Genomic DNA, 15,529 nt, shown 5'->3' with positions numbered 1-15,529 from the left:
TCTTTCTTTCTTTCTTTCTTTCTCTCTCTTTCTTGTCTTTCTTTCTTTCTTTCTTTCTTTTCTTTTCTTTTCTTTCTTTTTTTTTTTGAGATGGAGTTTTACTCTTGTTGCCCAGGTTGGAGTGCAATGGCTCGATCTTGGCTTACTGCAACCTCCGCCTCCCGGATTCGAGCAATTCTCCTGCCTCAGCCTCCTGAGTAGCTGGGATTACAGGCATGTGCCACCAGGCCAGGCTAATTTTGTATTTTTAGTAGATACAGTGTTTCTGCATGTTGGCCAGGCTAATCTTGAACTCTCGACCTTAGGTGATCCGCCCGCCTCTGCCTCCCAAAGTGCTGAGATTACAGGCGTGAGCCCGCCGCACCCAGCCGAGAGACACACGTTATGTTTCTATTGGACCAGTGCTGGTTACAGAATTCCAATAATGCTGACATATGATCCCAAGTAGAAACCAGCCAGGCCCTTCTCTCCCACTTACTCATCTATGACCCATGACCATGGTAGTAATTATTTTTATGGAACCTAAAAAGTGGATGCATAAAAAATTATTTTAAAATTAAGAACGAAAAGTGTGCATCTTTATTCCAGCCCTACACTTGTAGTGGCAGCTTGAAGGTAAGGCACAGAATCATTCTCCTGAAAGTAAGACAAAGGAAACCACTCAGAAATCCAATCAGGTTTTAACATGGTACCTCTAGAGCAGGAGGGCTGAAATCTTACTATTACCATACTCAGTGGCTTAAAGAAAATGAAAGATGGAATAAGAAAAATGAGGCTGCAAACAGTAAGAATTTTTAATTCCATGGCCTTTGTCACAAATACAGTAAGTATTTGGCAAATATTTACCTTGCATAGATAGGCCTTAACTTCAAAAAAGTCAAGAATCTGATGACTTCTCTCCATGCCCACTACCATCACCCTGGTCCAAGCCACTGTCATCTCTTTTCTAGATTATTGCAGTAGACTTCCAACAAGTCTCTCTGCTCCTACCCATGACTCCTTCAGTCTATTCCTAACATAGCATCTAAAGTGATACTTTATTTTAATTTTATTTTATTTTATTGAGACAAATTCATGCTCTACTGCCCAGGCTGGAGTGCAGTGGCATGATCTTGGCTCACTGCAACCTCCACCTCCTGGGTTCAAGCGATTCTCCTGCCTCAGTCTCCCAAGTAGTTGGGACTACAGGTGTGCACCACCACGCCTGGCTAATTCTTGTATTTTTAGTAGAGATGGGGTTTTGCCATGTTGGCCAGGTTGGTCTCAAACTCCTGACCTCAGGTGATCTGGCTGCCTCGGCCTCCCAAAGTGCTGGGATTACAGGTGTGAGCCACTGCACCCAGCCTAAAGTGATACTTTTAAAATGTAAGTCAGCCAGGTGCAGTAATGCGCACCTGTAGTCCCAGCTACTTGGGAGGCTGAGGCAGGAGGGTTGCTTGAGCCCAGGAGGTCAAGGCTGCGATGCACTATGATAGCCACTGCCCTCCAGCCTGGGCAACAGAGCAAGACTCTATCATCTCTTAAAATAAGAAAAGTCAGTCAGATCATTCCACTGTCTTGCTCAAAATCCTCCTCAACTTCTCATCTCAATCAAGGAAACCCAAAATTCTTACAATGACTCAGAACTGTGCCATCTAATATGATAGGCATTAGCCACCTGTGAGTAAATTTGAACCTAATTAAAATAATATAAAATTTTTAAATTCAATCTTCAGTCTTGCTAGCTACATCTCAAATGCTTAATAGCCACTTGAAATATTGTAATTTGCTATTCAGTTGGGCAAAGCAGATATATAGCATTTCCATCAGCACAAAAGTTGTATTGAAAAACATTGGTCTAACATCTGGAGCGGTTATTAACTGCCTGCCTGTGGGCAAAACATGCTTTTTTTTTTTTTTTTTTTTTTTTTTTTTTGAGACCAAGTCTCGCTCTGTCACCCAGGCTGGAGTGCAGTGGCGCAGTCTCAGCTCACTACGTTCTCCCGCCTCAGCCTCCCAAGTAACTAGGACTACAGGCACCCACCACCACACCTGGCTAATTTTTTTTTGTATTTTCAGTAGAGACGGGGTTTCACCATGTTAGCCAGGATGGTCTCGAGCTCCTGACCTCGTGATCCATCTGCCTTGGCCTCCCAAAATGCTGGGATTACAGGCGTGAGCCACCACACCTGGTCCCCTCGTTCATTTTTTTGGTGGTTGGTTGTTTGATTTTTAGATAACTGGAATTTGGTAACAGCAGTTATTTGTGTGATTTAAAATTTTTAAAATGTGTATCTTGAAGAGAATACAGAATATTACAACCACTTTGAAAGACAGTTTGGCAATTTCTTACAAAGCTAAACATAGTCTTACTCTATAATCCAGCAATAAATACCCAACTGATTTGAAAACTGTCCATACAAAATGTTTACGGCAACTTTATTCATAACCCCCAAATGTTTATGGCAACTTTATTCATAATCCCCAAAACTTAAACAACAAAGATGTCCTTCAATCTGTGAATGGATAAGCAAATTGTGATATATCCACACAATGAAATGTTATTCAGAAATAAAATGAAATAAGCTATCAAAACACAAAAGACATGAATGAAACGTAAATAAATATTGCTAAGTGACAGAAGTCAGTCTGGAAAAGCTATATACTATATGATTTCATTTATATGACATTCTGGAAAAGGCAAAAGTACAGAGACTTTATAAAAAGATCAACAGCCACCAAGTTTTGGGGCAGGGAGGTACTGAATAGCTGAAACACATGAAGTTTTTTAGGGCAATAAAATTAGTCTATATGAAACTAGAATTGTGGATGCATGACACTATGCATTAGTCAAAAGTACAACAGAACTTCATGTTTTCTGAAGTTTACAACAGAAGCTTCATGTTTGCAAATATTTTTAGAAATAATTTAGGAGGTTGGGGGAATCTGAGGATGGAATGTAGAATGTGATAAAACTACGTTACAAATGTATGAAACCGGTTCACTGAACGTGGTGAGAAACAAAGTGCTGACCTAAGTCGCTTTAACTGAGTGGAGTCTGTAAACTAAAGGCAAAGAAGCTAACTGTACACAGGCATTGGACTCTGGCTGATAAAGCTGTTTCCCACAGGAGTATAGGTTAACAGCGCTATACTCCTACATGTGTATACAGAATCAAACAAGTAAATGAATGGCAGATAGTGGGAGTCAGGTTTCCAACTGTTGTAGTAGGAGTTTACACATAAGGGAAAAGGGCTAGAATGATCCATGTGGTAATGCAGTAGAGTTGAATATATTAGTATGACCACATGTTTAGTTTAATATAGATACAGATGATTACATATAGAAATATTTGTTCATATGTCCATATACATGGGTTAGTATACACACATATATTTCCTTGCTCTGTCAGCTGAGAGGACATAGATGCAACAACACTCCAGTAGCAATGAACATATCTAGTGCCCAGATCTTAATTTCCAATACCATTCTACAATAAATGCAACCAAGGATCTATGGAGAAATGGCTGATTTCTAGGACTGAGGCAGGAAATATACAAGATGGGCCTGGAGTATCTTGTAGCTCCAGAAAGTAAGGAAATATTCAAAACAAATGAAAAAAACAAGTCACAAATGGGAGTACCTCAGAGACAAAGGAGCAAAATGAAAGGCTTCCATGGGCCAAGATGGAATCATTTGACCAACCAAGTAGTAGTGAAATATAGCCCAAAGTATAAAGTGAATATCCATGAGTCCTTATAGACTTGTTATTAAATAAATAGGAGCAACTAGACAAATCTCTTGTGCAGAAGAACATCAGATAATTTCTTTTTCTTTCTTTTTTTTGGAGATGGAGTCTTGCTCTTGTTGCCCAGGCCACAGTGCAATGGTGCGACCTCCGCCTCCTGGGTTCAAGCGATTCTCCTGCCTTAGCCTCCCAAGTAGCTGGTATTAAAGGCATGCACCACCACGCCTGGCTAATTTTGTATTTTTAGTAGAGATGGGATTTCTCCATGTTGGTCAGGCTGGTCTTGAACTCCTGACCTCAAGTGATCTGCCCACCTCGGCCTCCTAAAGTGTTGGGATTACAGGCCTGAGCCACCACGCTGGGCCATATCAGATAATTTCTATAGATACTCCTCAAGGAGGGGGAGCATAAATCCCCACTCTCAGTGTGGGCTGCACATAGTGACTTCCTTCCAAAGAGGACGCTATGGAAAGAGAAGACAAAGAGGAACTTTACAGTGGAGAAACCTGACAAATACTACCTCACCCAGGTGAAGAAGATCAACATCAAGAGTGTAAGTCAGATGATAGCAGGTACCCTTGATACGATGTGATTAGAGTGGTACTTTATCTCTGGGGTCTTCATCCCCCCAACCCGTAACCCCCATCTAATCATGTGAAAAATGTAAGACAAATTCCAAGAAGGATATTCTACAAAATATATGACAAGTACTCCTTAAAATTATCAAGGTCATTAAACATAAGGAAAATCTAAGAAACTGTCACAGTCAAGAGGAACTTAAGGAGACCTAACAACTCAATGTAACATGGAACCCTGGCCGGGGTCTTGGAAGAGAAACAGGACATTGGGTAAACACTAAGGACGTCTGAAAAGTTATAGATTGTAGTTAATAAGAACGTATCAATACTGATTTGTTAATTGTAATGAATGTACCATATTAATATAAAACCTTAATAATAGAGGAAACTGTGGATTATATGGAAACCCTCTGTCCTATCTTCTCTGTTAACTAAAACTGTTTCAAAAAATAAAGTTTATTAAAAAAAAAAAACTGATGTTCTGGCTTCTCTTGAAAACTGAGATCTGCAATCAATGGGTTCACACTCAGGCAACTGTCTGGTGAGGGGACCTAAGCCATTCCCACCACTCTCCACTGTTGTTCACTTGATCCTCATCTCTCATTTAAAGTACTTGCCAGTTGGCTGCGGTGGCTCATGTCTGTAATCCCAGCACTTTGGGAGGCCTAGGCAGGCAGATTGCTTGAGCCCATGAGTTTAAGACCAGCCTAGGTAACATGGCAAGATGTTGTCTCTACTAAAAATACAAAAAATTAAGCCCGGTGTGGTAGCATGTGCCTGTAGTCCCAGCTACTCAGGAGGTTGAGATGGGACAATAACCTTAGCTGGAGACGTCAATGCTAAGGCTACAGTGAGCTGAGATCACACCACTGCACTCCGGCCTGGGCCACAGGAGTGACACTTTGTCTCAAGAAAACAAAACAAAACAAAACAAAAATTATATATTATATATTATATATATGTATATATATAAAAACTTGCCTGTAGCCATTTAGGTTTGCAATCTCTCATCTAAACCTAGAATAATTTTTTTTTTTTGAGACTCCTGTGGCCCAGGCTAGAGTATGATTAAACCTAGTATAAAATATTGTAGTGACAATTCTGTTTCTTTTAAACTCAAGGAAATTTTTCTGCCCTTCCAGAAACTGCCAAAAGGCATCCCAGTTGGAGCGTTATCCCAGGCAGTGCTGCTGAAACAACCTGGGATTGATGCACCCATCTCTGCTAATTCCATTAAATAGAAGCAAAAATTTGACTTCTTGTGTACAATTATTTCTTGGCTAACTGATGAAGTGATCTTGAAAAGGCAATTGTCTTCATTGGCATGTGTTTGTTAATGTCGCAGATGCTCCCGAATCAGTTCTAATCACAGCAGCCTTGAATGAACAGGGCTGCCTGAGTTATCTATCTACAAGGCAGTATCTTGGGGAAGCTCTGAGGCCAAGATCTGGGGAAAAATCAACAAGGATTAAGGTTCTAATACCTATCACAGAGCAGAAACCCTCCCAGCAGGTTTTTACAACCTGAGCTGACTTGTCAAGGAATCTTTCCCCTCCCTTCTCTGATACCGATCTAAGGGGGACAATGAACATAAAAGAAACTGAGTACTTAAATGTGCCAAAAGTTAACAATCAAATCCAAATTCAACGCCACCAAAAGATGACCTATTCTATGGGTCTCGGTGCACAGTTGAGCTATCAAAACCACCAGCGTACTGAGAATTATCTGGTACTACAGTTCAGCCCTATCTGTCTTTCAAAAACCTATTTAAAGAGATCAAAAGGAAAACATACCTCTTCTGCTCTTTTATTATGTGGTGTTTTTGTTTGTTTGGGGTATTGTGGGGTTTTTTTAAGACTGTCATCTGACAAATATTTTCATAAACCCCAGAACAGGCCGGGCGTTGGCTCATGCCTGTAATCCCAGCACTTTGGGAGGCTGAGGCGGGCAGATCACCTGAGGTCAGGAGTTCAAGACCAGCCTGGCCAACATGGCAAAACCCCGTCTCTACTAAAAATACAAAAATTAGCCAGGTGTGGTGGTGGGCACCTGTAATCCCAGGTACCCGGGAGGCTGAGGCAGGAGAATCACTTGAACCTGGCAGGGGTGGAGGTTGCAGTGAGCGGAGATCGCACCACTTCACTGCAGCCTAGGTGAAAGAGCAAGACTCCATCTCAAAACAAAACAAAAAACAAAAACAAAAAAAATCCCAGAACAATCTCCTGTACCAACTTCCTCTTCGTACAGCTCTCCCTGTTAACATGAAGAGGACTTTACAGGTCAGTTGAAAATGTCAACTACTTCCCCCACCTTACTGCATCCACACCCCCCCCATACCTATGCCAAAATGGTGATGGCCAGGGACAAGTAGAATTACAGACACAAACGGTGTCTGTTTCTAAGTCAACTCATTCATCCCACCTCTCCAAGTCCCCTTGTAGTTAAAAACCCAAATTCACTAGATAATGGGCCACAGCTCAGAGTCTGGGTGGTGGCATCTAGCCCCTAAGAGCATGGCCTAGAGCTTGCATATTATCCCATTTGTTCCTCAAAACAGTACTACGAGGTAGATAGATCCTCAGCACCACGAACACTGTCAAATTCCACCTTGAGCAGGAGCAACCCCAGACTCAAGGAGATGAAGTGACTTAAAACTAGGACATCCAAGCTAATGACTGGCAGAAGATGGAGTCAGTCTTCTCACTGCTGTCATCACCACCACCATCACCTTTTCCGCCAAATCTCTGCTGAGCAACTACCAAGGCAGAATTCCAGGCTGGGTGTTCCATACCCACAAGCCTTCATTCTGTCCCTTCATTCAAATATTTGCGTTTTGCTTGTAAATAATCAGGGAAGACACAATATACACACAAAAAGAGGAAGGAACATGACAAGGTTGAAACATGAGGTGGCACAGCAATCAGAGAAAGGCATCTCATGCAGTCAAGGGGGACTTCCTAGAGGAGATGGGACTGAGGTGGGCTTTGAGAAACGATTGCTCCCTTGACAGGTAGACTAAAACCAGGAGTCATCCCCAGTAGAGGAAGTGAGGCAGTCAGAGACAAAGAGTGAGCCAGCCTGATAGGAACAGGAGGTATGGGTAGGGAAAGAGGAGATCAGGTTAGGTCAGAGGGGAAGCAGCCAGGTTGGGTCAGCACTTGGCAGGGAGGACAACTGAACCAGTGCATACAGGCTGCACAGCCCTCCCCTCCTGCTGACGGGTCCTTTGCAAGCTTTCCCAACTTGTCCCCATTGCCATGTCTGATGCTGGCAGAGTACAAAGAAATGGAGTCCCATATCACTGTTCACAGAGCCCCATATCACTTTCACAAGATGGCCTCATCTGTAACTTGGTCGAAATGAGCTGATTTAATGCTTCCCTCACAGATTTCTTTAAATCTATTTGGGCAGGGTGGTGCCGGCAAGAGCAGTAGCATAAATCAAACTGGTTTTGTTTATCTAAAGGCACAGGAAAAGCTGGGGCCAGCCAGTTCACACAGCAGGAAGACGGGCAGCACTGAGCACACAGGGTCAAGCTGCCAGAGCCTGAGGGAGCCTCACTGCAGACAGGGCTGCAGGTGAAGATGACAGGGGGTGCAGGTCACAGCAGAGCCCATGGAAACACACCCACCTCTTCCCAAGGTCCAGTTTTTCCTTTTTGTTTTTGTTTTTGTTTTGAGACGGAGTCTCCCTCTGTTGCCCAGCCTCGAATGCAGTGGTGGTGAGATCTCAGCTCACCGCAATCTGTGCCTCCTGGGTTCAAGCAATTCTCATCCTCCCAAGTAGCTCCCAAGTAGCTGGGATTATAGGCACATGCCACCACACCTGGCTTAATTTTTTGTATTTTAGTAGAGACAGGCTTTTACCATGTTGCCCAGGCTGGTCTCAAACTCTTGAGCTGAAGTGATCCACCCACCTTGGCTTCCCAAAATGCTGGGATTCCAGGTGTGAGCCACTGCTCCTGGCCAACACAGGTCCAGTTTTTATGCATTAGCTCTCCACATACCCTGGCTGAGATGGAGTAGAGGCCACTTCACCTGTGCCAGGTACTGCCCCTCAATCTCGTTATCCAACATGCAAAATATAAGCCCAATTCTTAAAGCCGAAGATCACACATGCTACAGCAATAGTCGTAATTTAACAGAATGCATGGCATATAATAGAAACTTGGTAAATATTTCTTAAGCAAATAATCGGTTAATTCTATAGATGAAAACTATCCTATCAGGATGCAGAACGTCCCAGAAAATAAACTGGAAATAAACTCATATTCCCCAAACACACGCACAGATGGGACTTTCTACTATTTCGTTTTTGACAGTGCTCTGTGTTAAATCAGATTAAGAATTCTGAGCTGTTTCACATCCTCCACTGAATAGGAGAAATAAAAACTAGCTGAGAAGTATCTGGGAGAGGTCACCCAACCCTTCAGTCTCAGACTTCGGGTAGTCAGATAAAATACAGGATGCTCAATTAAATATGTATCAAGTGGTGCATGGGACATACTAAAAAAAATTGTTTGTTGTTGACTTGTAATTTAAATTTAACTGGAGGACTTTGTATTTGAATTTGCTAAATCTAGCGACCCTACTGAGACTCTTCCTGTTTTTTTTTTGTTTGTTTGTTTGAAACAGGGTCTCACTCTGTCACCCAGGTTGGAGTGCAGTGGCACAATCTGGGCTCACTGCAACCTCCACCTCCCAGGCTCAAGCAATCCTCCCACTCTAGGCTCCTGAATAGCTGGGATTACAGGAGCACCACCTTGCCTAGCTAATTTTTTGTATTTTTGGTAGAGACAGGGTTTTGCCATGTTTCCCAGGCTGGTCTTGAACTCCCGAGCTCAGGCAGTCCACCCACCTTAACCTCCCAAAGTGCTGGGATTGCAGGTGTGAAACACCATACCCAGCCTCAGACTCTTTACCTATAAAATGAGAGTGATGATGATGATTGAACTGCTGACCTCACTGGGGACTTGCTGGAACAAAATCCTGTGTCTGGAGCTCTCATGACAGAGAGTGGATGTTGGAGGCCTGCTGTCAGGGCTGAGTGAAGGGGATTGAGAGCAAAAAGAATATTGGGGCCAAGGGCAAACTTCCCCTTCATCCTCTGAAGCTTCACTGAAAAATCAACTGACAAAAGGCAGATTCATAGGAGAAAAGGCATACAAATTCACTAACATGCGCGGGAGTCTTCCAAAATATAAGAACTCAAAGAAATGACCAGATGGTTGATGGTTTTATACCATCTTGAGATTACAGAAAAAAGCAGGGCTTAGAGCATGGCCAAAAACAGGCTATGGTGGCAAATCAGGTTATGGTGGCAAGACAGGTCATGGTAAGAAGAGGAGAGACCTGGCTGGCAAAGGTGGTCTAGTATACAGAGGAAACCCACAGGCAGCAGCTCTCAGAGAGAATAGTTGGTAAACATTTCTTTCAGACGTTTAAAGGTGTCAGACTCTCCGTGATTATTTCCTGAATCTGAACAAGAGAGGACTTCAGAGAAAGCCTGGCTGCATCAATACAAATTCTCTCTACGGGTGCAAATCTCCCCCACAAAAGGCAGCTTTTCAGCTATTCTGATATTTCCAGCTCTCTACACAGCCATCTTGAAATATGTCATAATAGTACATTTTGGGATAAAATATTTTGGTTTCCTTCAAGGACAAGGGACTTTTAGAGTGAGGCAAAAAAAATTTTTAACCTGGATCATGGTGGTGGTAATTGTATACATTTACCAAAATTCATTACACTGAACTCATAAAGTTGGGGAATTTTATTTCATTACACGATTCCAAAATATAGTAAAAGTATGTTAGTTTAGGACTTAGTCATTTGACTCATTGTTTTACTAATACGATTTATTTTATCAACTTTAGAAAGAAACCACATTAATGTAATAGGTCAGAGCAGGTTCTGGAAATCAAATCCTGCCTCCAACAGTAACAATATGACTTTGGGAAAATTGTGCCTCAGTTTCTTCATCTGTTAAATTGGACTAATTCTAATGCTAGCCTATAATAAGGCTATTGTAAAAATTAAGCTATTACAGGTAAAGTGTTTGGTACCAAACTCAGCACACAGTAACTACTTGTTATTGTTTCATATTGATTATAAATACCACCAGCCATCTAAGATCTAAATAGTTTCTTTAAAAATGTAGTAGTTTGTATAGAAAGGGGGAAAATGATAAATATTGATATAAGATATATGGAAGTTGGAAACTAGACAAAGAAATTTCCATTTTAGGATTTTGAGAAATCTGGGACAAATAGGAAATATTTATTAAAATCTATTTTATTAAAATCTATTGTATACCCTATTGAGGGCACTAAGCCATGGTAATTCAATATTTATTTAAAGGCCCCCATAGTAAATAACAGACAATTTCTACTTCATATCTTACCAAATAGAAGATCAAGAATAAAAGTTACTCACTCTATGCCTCTGCCTCTGGACCTGCCAGGATTTGGTTCATCTGAGTTTTCCTGAAAATAAGCATTTTCCCAAGTCTGTTGGGTAAGGAGGGCCGGATTCAGGAATGCTTGAAGCCTCTGAGTCCACAAATGTTTGCTGAGCATACATTATGTACCAGGCTCTACGAACAGCTGGCCCCTAATCTTCACAAGCAAACCGTGAGGCTGACACCCATAAGGACCTATTTGCTTATTATTTCTGATGAGAAAATTGAAGGCCAGAGGAGAGGTGAGGCGATCAGCCAGGATGCAGTTGATCAGTCACAGGCTGTCTTGCTGCCTCCTGCTCTGCTCCCTTCCCTTCCCCACCTCAAGCTGCAGGAAGACGGAGGAGGGTAGGAGAGGATACCCTGCCTCCCCCTGCCAATGCCTAAGACACCCATTATTTCTCTTCCTCTGAGATCCCTGCCTCTGCGGTCCTCACAATTCCCCATGTGTTTCAGTCACAAGTAGCTTCTTATCTTCTGGAGATCTGAATCTATGCCATTCTTCATTCAATCATTTGACAATCGTTCCAAAGGACCTACTGGGTCACAGCACTAGTAACACAAAGAAGACCACTCAAATTAACTAGTAACCACATTACAACTGCTCTTGGTTGACTTCAAAGATACTTAATCTCACCTTGAAAATGGACTTTCCAATGCACTATGATGTGTGAGCAAGAAGGCTTGCTACAGTGACAATTTCAATAGCAGAAAAAACAAACTAAGCTGTCGGTCAACAGAAGATGGTTAAATGAAACATGGCGTATCTAACTCACTAGAAACCCAGAGACTGTCTGAAAAAACTCTCTCTCTCAAAAAAAAAATTAATAGTTGTTGCCTCTGGGCAAGTTTTTTCTGTTTTCTCTATTTTTTTTTTTTTTTTTTTTTTTTTTAATAAAGACAAGGTCTCGGCTATGTTGCCCAGGCTAGTCTCAAACTCTGGGACTCAAGTAATCCTCCTGCCTCAGTCTCCCGAAGTATTAGTATTTAAGCATGAGTCAAAGTGCCTGGGCTATACTTTTGTTTTTAATGTTAGGTATGTGCTCTTTATAATCTAAAATCTAAAACAAACAAACAAAAAAAGCACTATTCATGGGAGAGTGGAGGAGGAGGGTAAAGCTTATGTCTAAACTTTCATTTACTTCTCTAATCCATTTTGAAGACTTATAACACCTCCTTATAAGAACAATGAAACCCATTAGAGCAGACTAATAAATCAGTCTGCCTCCCAGAGAAAATACTGTGGAGACAGCAGGGTGAGAAACAATCCTAGCTAGCTTGGTAACTCATGTTCCCTGGTTCCCAGCCTGCCAGTACTTGAAGCCTCATGGCCATTCGAAAACAAAACTAGTGACACACCTTTTTAAAGGGGGCAAACTTAAGAAACTCTTGAGACAAAGGAGATTAAATACCCATGTACAAGACTCCAAAGACTCTAGGCCTTGATCTAGACCCAGTTTGTTCATTTTGGAGGGAGACATTGTCCTGGGGAACAGCGGGCACTGAAATGGGGCTCAGCATAGCCCCAGCGCCCTGCCAGGCCGGGCTAGCGGAGATCACCGGGCTGCGAGGGGCTTGGGAGAATCACCTACGCCCCGTTCCCTCATCTCACACCTGTAGGCCACCAGGAGCCGCAGCGTGCATTCATCCAACTGTATGCCAAGCAATTCAGTTCATCTTTACCACGACCCTGTTTCACAATAGAAAGCCCGATAGGAAGCCCGAGGCCCTGAAAGGCCCAGTGTCTTGCCAGAGTCAGAGGAACAGAGCGCTTGGGGGACAACTTTCTCCACCTGTCTCAGTGGATGGGCTCGTACCCGCCTCCAACCTGCTCACCTGTTCGTTCCAATCGTGCAGCTGGCTGTAGCGCACCCTGCAGAAGAGGAACCCGTCCAGGTACACGGAGTACAGCTGCAAACACAGACACCCCGTCCCGGGTAAGCCGAGGGATAGGTGAGCATTGTCACCGGCCCCCTCCCTGCCCAGCCTGACCCCGGCCCTGGGCGCACCACGTAGCGGCCCCCCAGCGCGTCGGACCGCTGCTGGGACACCGGGATACAGAAATGCATCTTCATGGCTGGGCGGTGGCCTGGGAGCAGCGCTGGAAACCCGACCCGCGGCGGCGGCGCGGTGCGCAGCTCTGAGCTCGGCAGCAGCGGACGCAGCTGGGTCTGTTACGCGACTCAGGGCGAACCCCGGCGCCCGCTCTCCCGGCCCGGGGCATCCACAGGTGGGGCCGGGGCCGGGCCGCGCCGCCTCCCAGTGCCCGCCCCATCCAGCCCCGCCGCTCGGTCCCGGAATAGGTGGCGACCGGGGCTGGGGCGCATCCATGGCCACCCCCACCCCGGACATCGGCCACTGTTGGCATTTTCTCCAAGCAGGCCCGCGAGGGGCTTGAAAACAGTTTGAGTTCCATTACCTGCCAACACTGCCTGCAGTGCACTAATTAAGATTTCTGGAATTACATAGATCTGGTAACTGCCTTATGATTAGCAGGGTTATGTTTGGTCAGTTTTTTGTATTGGCATTTGTTAAATGTAACACAAGACATTCAGCAATATATGCAACCCTGCTTTAGCGTTATTCTTTCAATCTTGCTTTTTCCCCTTAAATACCAGAAGCCCCCCAAAATGGAAATGGCTTGGGTCTCTCTTGATCCTTGAGAAGCCCTCATTTTTAGACAGGTGCATTCACGTGAACACTTGGTTCTCTGGACTACCCAGTGCAAGTTCTTTAAACAGTCTCTCATTTTTAGTTGCTGTGGAAAATAATCTTCCTAATTCTCTTATTTTAGTTAAATGAGACTAGAAATCCTCCCACCTCGCCGTGATCAATGAGCACAGAGATGTTGCAGGCCTCGCCAACCTGTTCTGTAGCAAGCCCTGGGCTAACTCTATTCTTCCCTCTCTCCCTTAATCCACCCATAACTCTTCCAGGTAAACAGAGGACATCCTACCATGGACAAAACAGGCCCAGGGGGAGGAGGAACTTGTCCAAGCTCACAGGGCATTTTTTTCATGGGTCTGAGTCATTTACTGCAGGACTTCATCAGGATCATTGAAAGTTCTTTCAAATGCCAGTCATCTCTGGGTAAGAGCTGCATGTCTGGGAAGGGGAAGTGACGCCTGACAAACACCTGTGCCTCCTGTGTGCTTGCTGTGTGCCAGGACCTGACATACGCTATGTCATTTAATTTTCACAATCACCTTGGGCTAGGAGCGATTGACAGTTCTGGTCTTATAGAAAAGGGAATCGAGACATAGGGCCATTAAGTGAGGGAGGCAATATCATATAGGAGTTAAGAGAATGGCAACAGGAATTCGTGTCCCGGCTTAGTGGCTTCTAGCTGAGAGGTCTTGGGCAAATTAGTGGTCTCTTTTTTTTTTTTTTTTTTTTTTTTTTTTGAGACAGAGTTTTGCTCTTGTTGCCCAGGCTGGAGTGCAATGGTGCAATCTCAGCTCACCACAACCTCTCCCTCCCGGGTTCAAGTGATTATCCTGCCTCAGCCTCCTGAGTAGCTGGGATTACAGGCATATGCCACCACACCTGGCTAATTTTGTATTTTTTAATAGAGACAGGGTTTCTCCATGTTGATTAGGCTGGACTCGAACTCCTGACCTCAGGTGATCCACCCACCTCAGCCTCCCAAAGTGCTGAGATTACAGGTGTGAAATTAGTGCACTCTTTAAGCTGCAGTTCCTTCTTATGAAATCATGTTAATAACTCTACTCACTTCAAGGGAATTTTCACTCCATGATAGATGGGCCTCAGGGTATTTCCCCTGCCCATAGGCCATCTCTGATCTGGAAGGCCTCCCTGTACGAAGGCCAGGGGCATTCCTGAGTGCCTCTTGGGGCAAAGGCTGATCAGGGCAGCTCCGGAATCTGGTCTGATCTTCAGGGCAAAGCAGAGCATTTTGGTTAGACCCAGAAGTGGCCCCAGCCTTCCTGGAACTTTCTTGCTCCAGTGAATGGCCTGGACTCTGGCTTCACCCCATGGCGATGTCCACACAGGGCCGTTCCCTTCCTTTCACTAAGTGCCCCCCGGGAGTTGAACTGGAACAGGACAGGCCTCTGTGTAAGTCACTGTCCTCTTGCACACCTGACGTCTGCTGTAGCCATTCAGTCATTCAGTCAGTGAACATTATTGAGCTCCTTCTGTGGACTCCACACTACAAGACAATCTTCATTCAGTCAGTGAACATTATTGAGCTCCTTCTGTGGACTCCACACTACAAGACAATCTTCATACATAACCAAGAGATAAGTATAATAATGGTAGCTTACGCGATTGGAGGCGCTGCTCTGAACACTTTACATGAATGAAGTCATTTAATTCTCACAATTGCCTGAAGTAAGTACTGATGTTATTCTCATTTCACAGATGGGGAAACTGAAGCATAGAGCAATGAAGAAACTTGTTCTGAATTGCAGAATTTGTGAGTGGTAGAGTGGGGATGTGAAGTAAGTGGTCTGCCTCTAGAGCCTGTGCTCTGTGAAGCTGCTTTTCAGGGGTGTCTGGGGAAATCTGTACCATGACTTGACAAGTGCACCCTTCAGAAGTTTTTAATTTTTTTTTTTTTTTTTTTTTTTTTTGAGATGGTGTCTTGCTCAGTCACCTACGCTGGCGTGCAGTGGCGCAATCTTGGCTCACTGCAAGCTCTGCCTCCCAGGTTCACGCCATTCTCCTGCCTCAGCCTCCCAAGTAGCTAGAACTACAGGCATCCGCCACCATGCCTGGCTAATTTTTTGTATTTTTAGTAGAG

General features: G+C 43.9%; 1 protein-coding gene across 1 annotated transcript in view; it reads right to left on the bottom strand.

The window, feature by feature from the left end:
- Positions 1-12,870, bottom strand: part of SNX31 (sorting nexin 31) — a 70,794-nt gene extending 57,924 nt beyond the window's left edge. The window contains exons 1-2 of the mRNA XM_050800781.1: positions 12,774-12,870; positions 12,601-12,675 (exon numbers count right to left, since the gene is read on the bottom strand). Coding sequence (XP_050656738.1) covers positions 12,601-12,675; positions 12,774-12,839 — 141 coding nt within the window. The 5' untranslated portion in view covers positions 12,840-12,870. The remainder of the gene's footprint in view (positions 1-12,600; positions 12,676-12,773) is intronic.
- Positions 12,871-15,529: the final 2,659 nt, after the last annotated feature.

Source organism: Macaca thibetana, chromosome 8, assembly GCF_024542745.1.
Source record: "Macaca thibetana thibetana isolate TM-01 chromosome 8, ASM2454274v1, whole genome shotgun sequence".
NCBI lineage: Eukaryota > Metazoa > Chordata > Mammalia > Primates > Cercopithecidae > Macaca > Macaca thibetana.
This window is presented reverse-complemented; position numbering and strand designations above follow the sequence as displayed.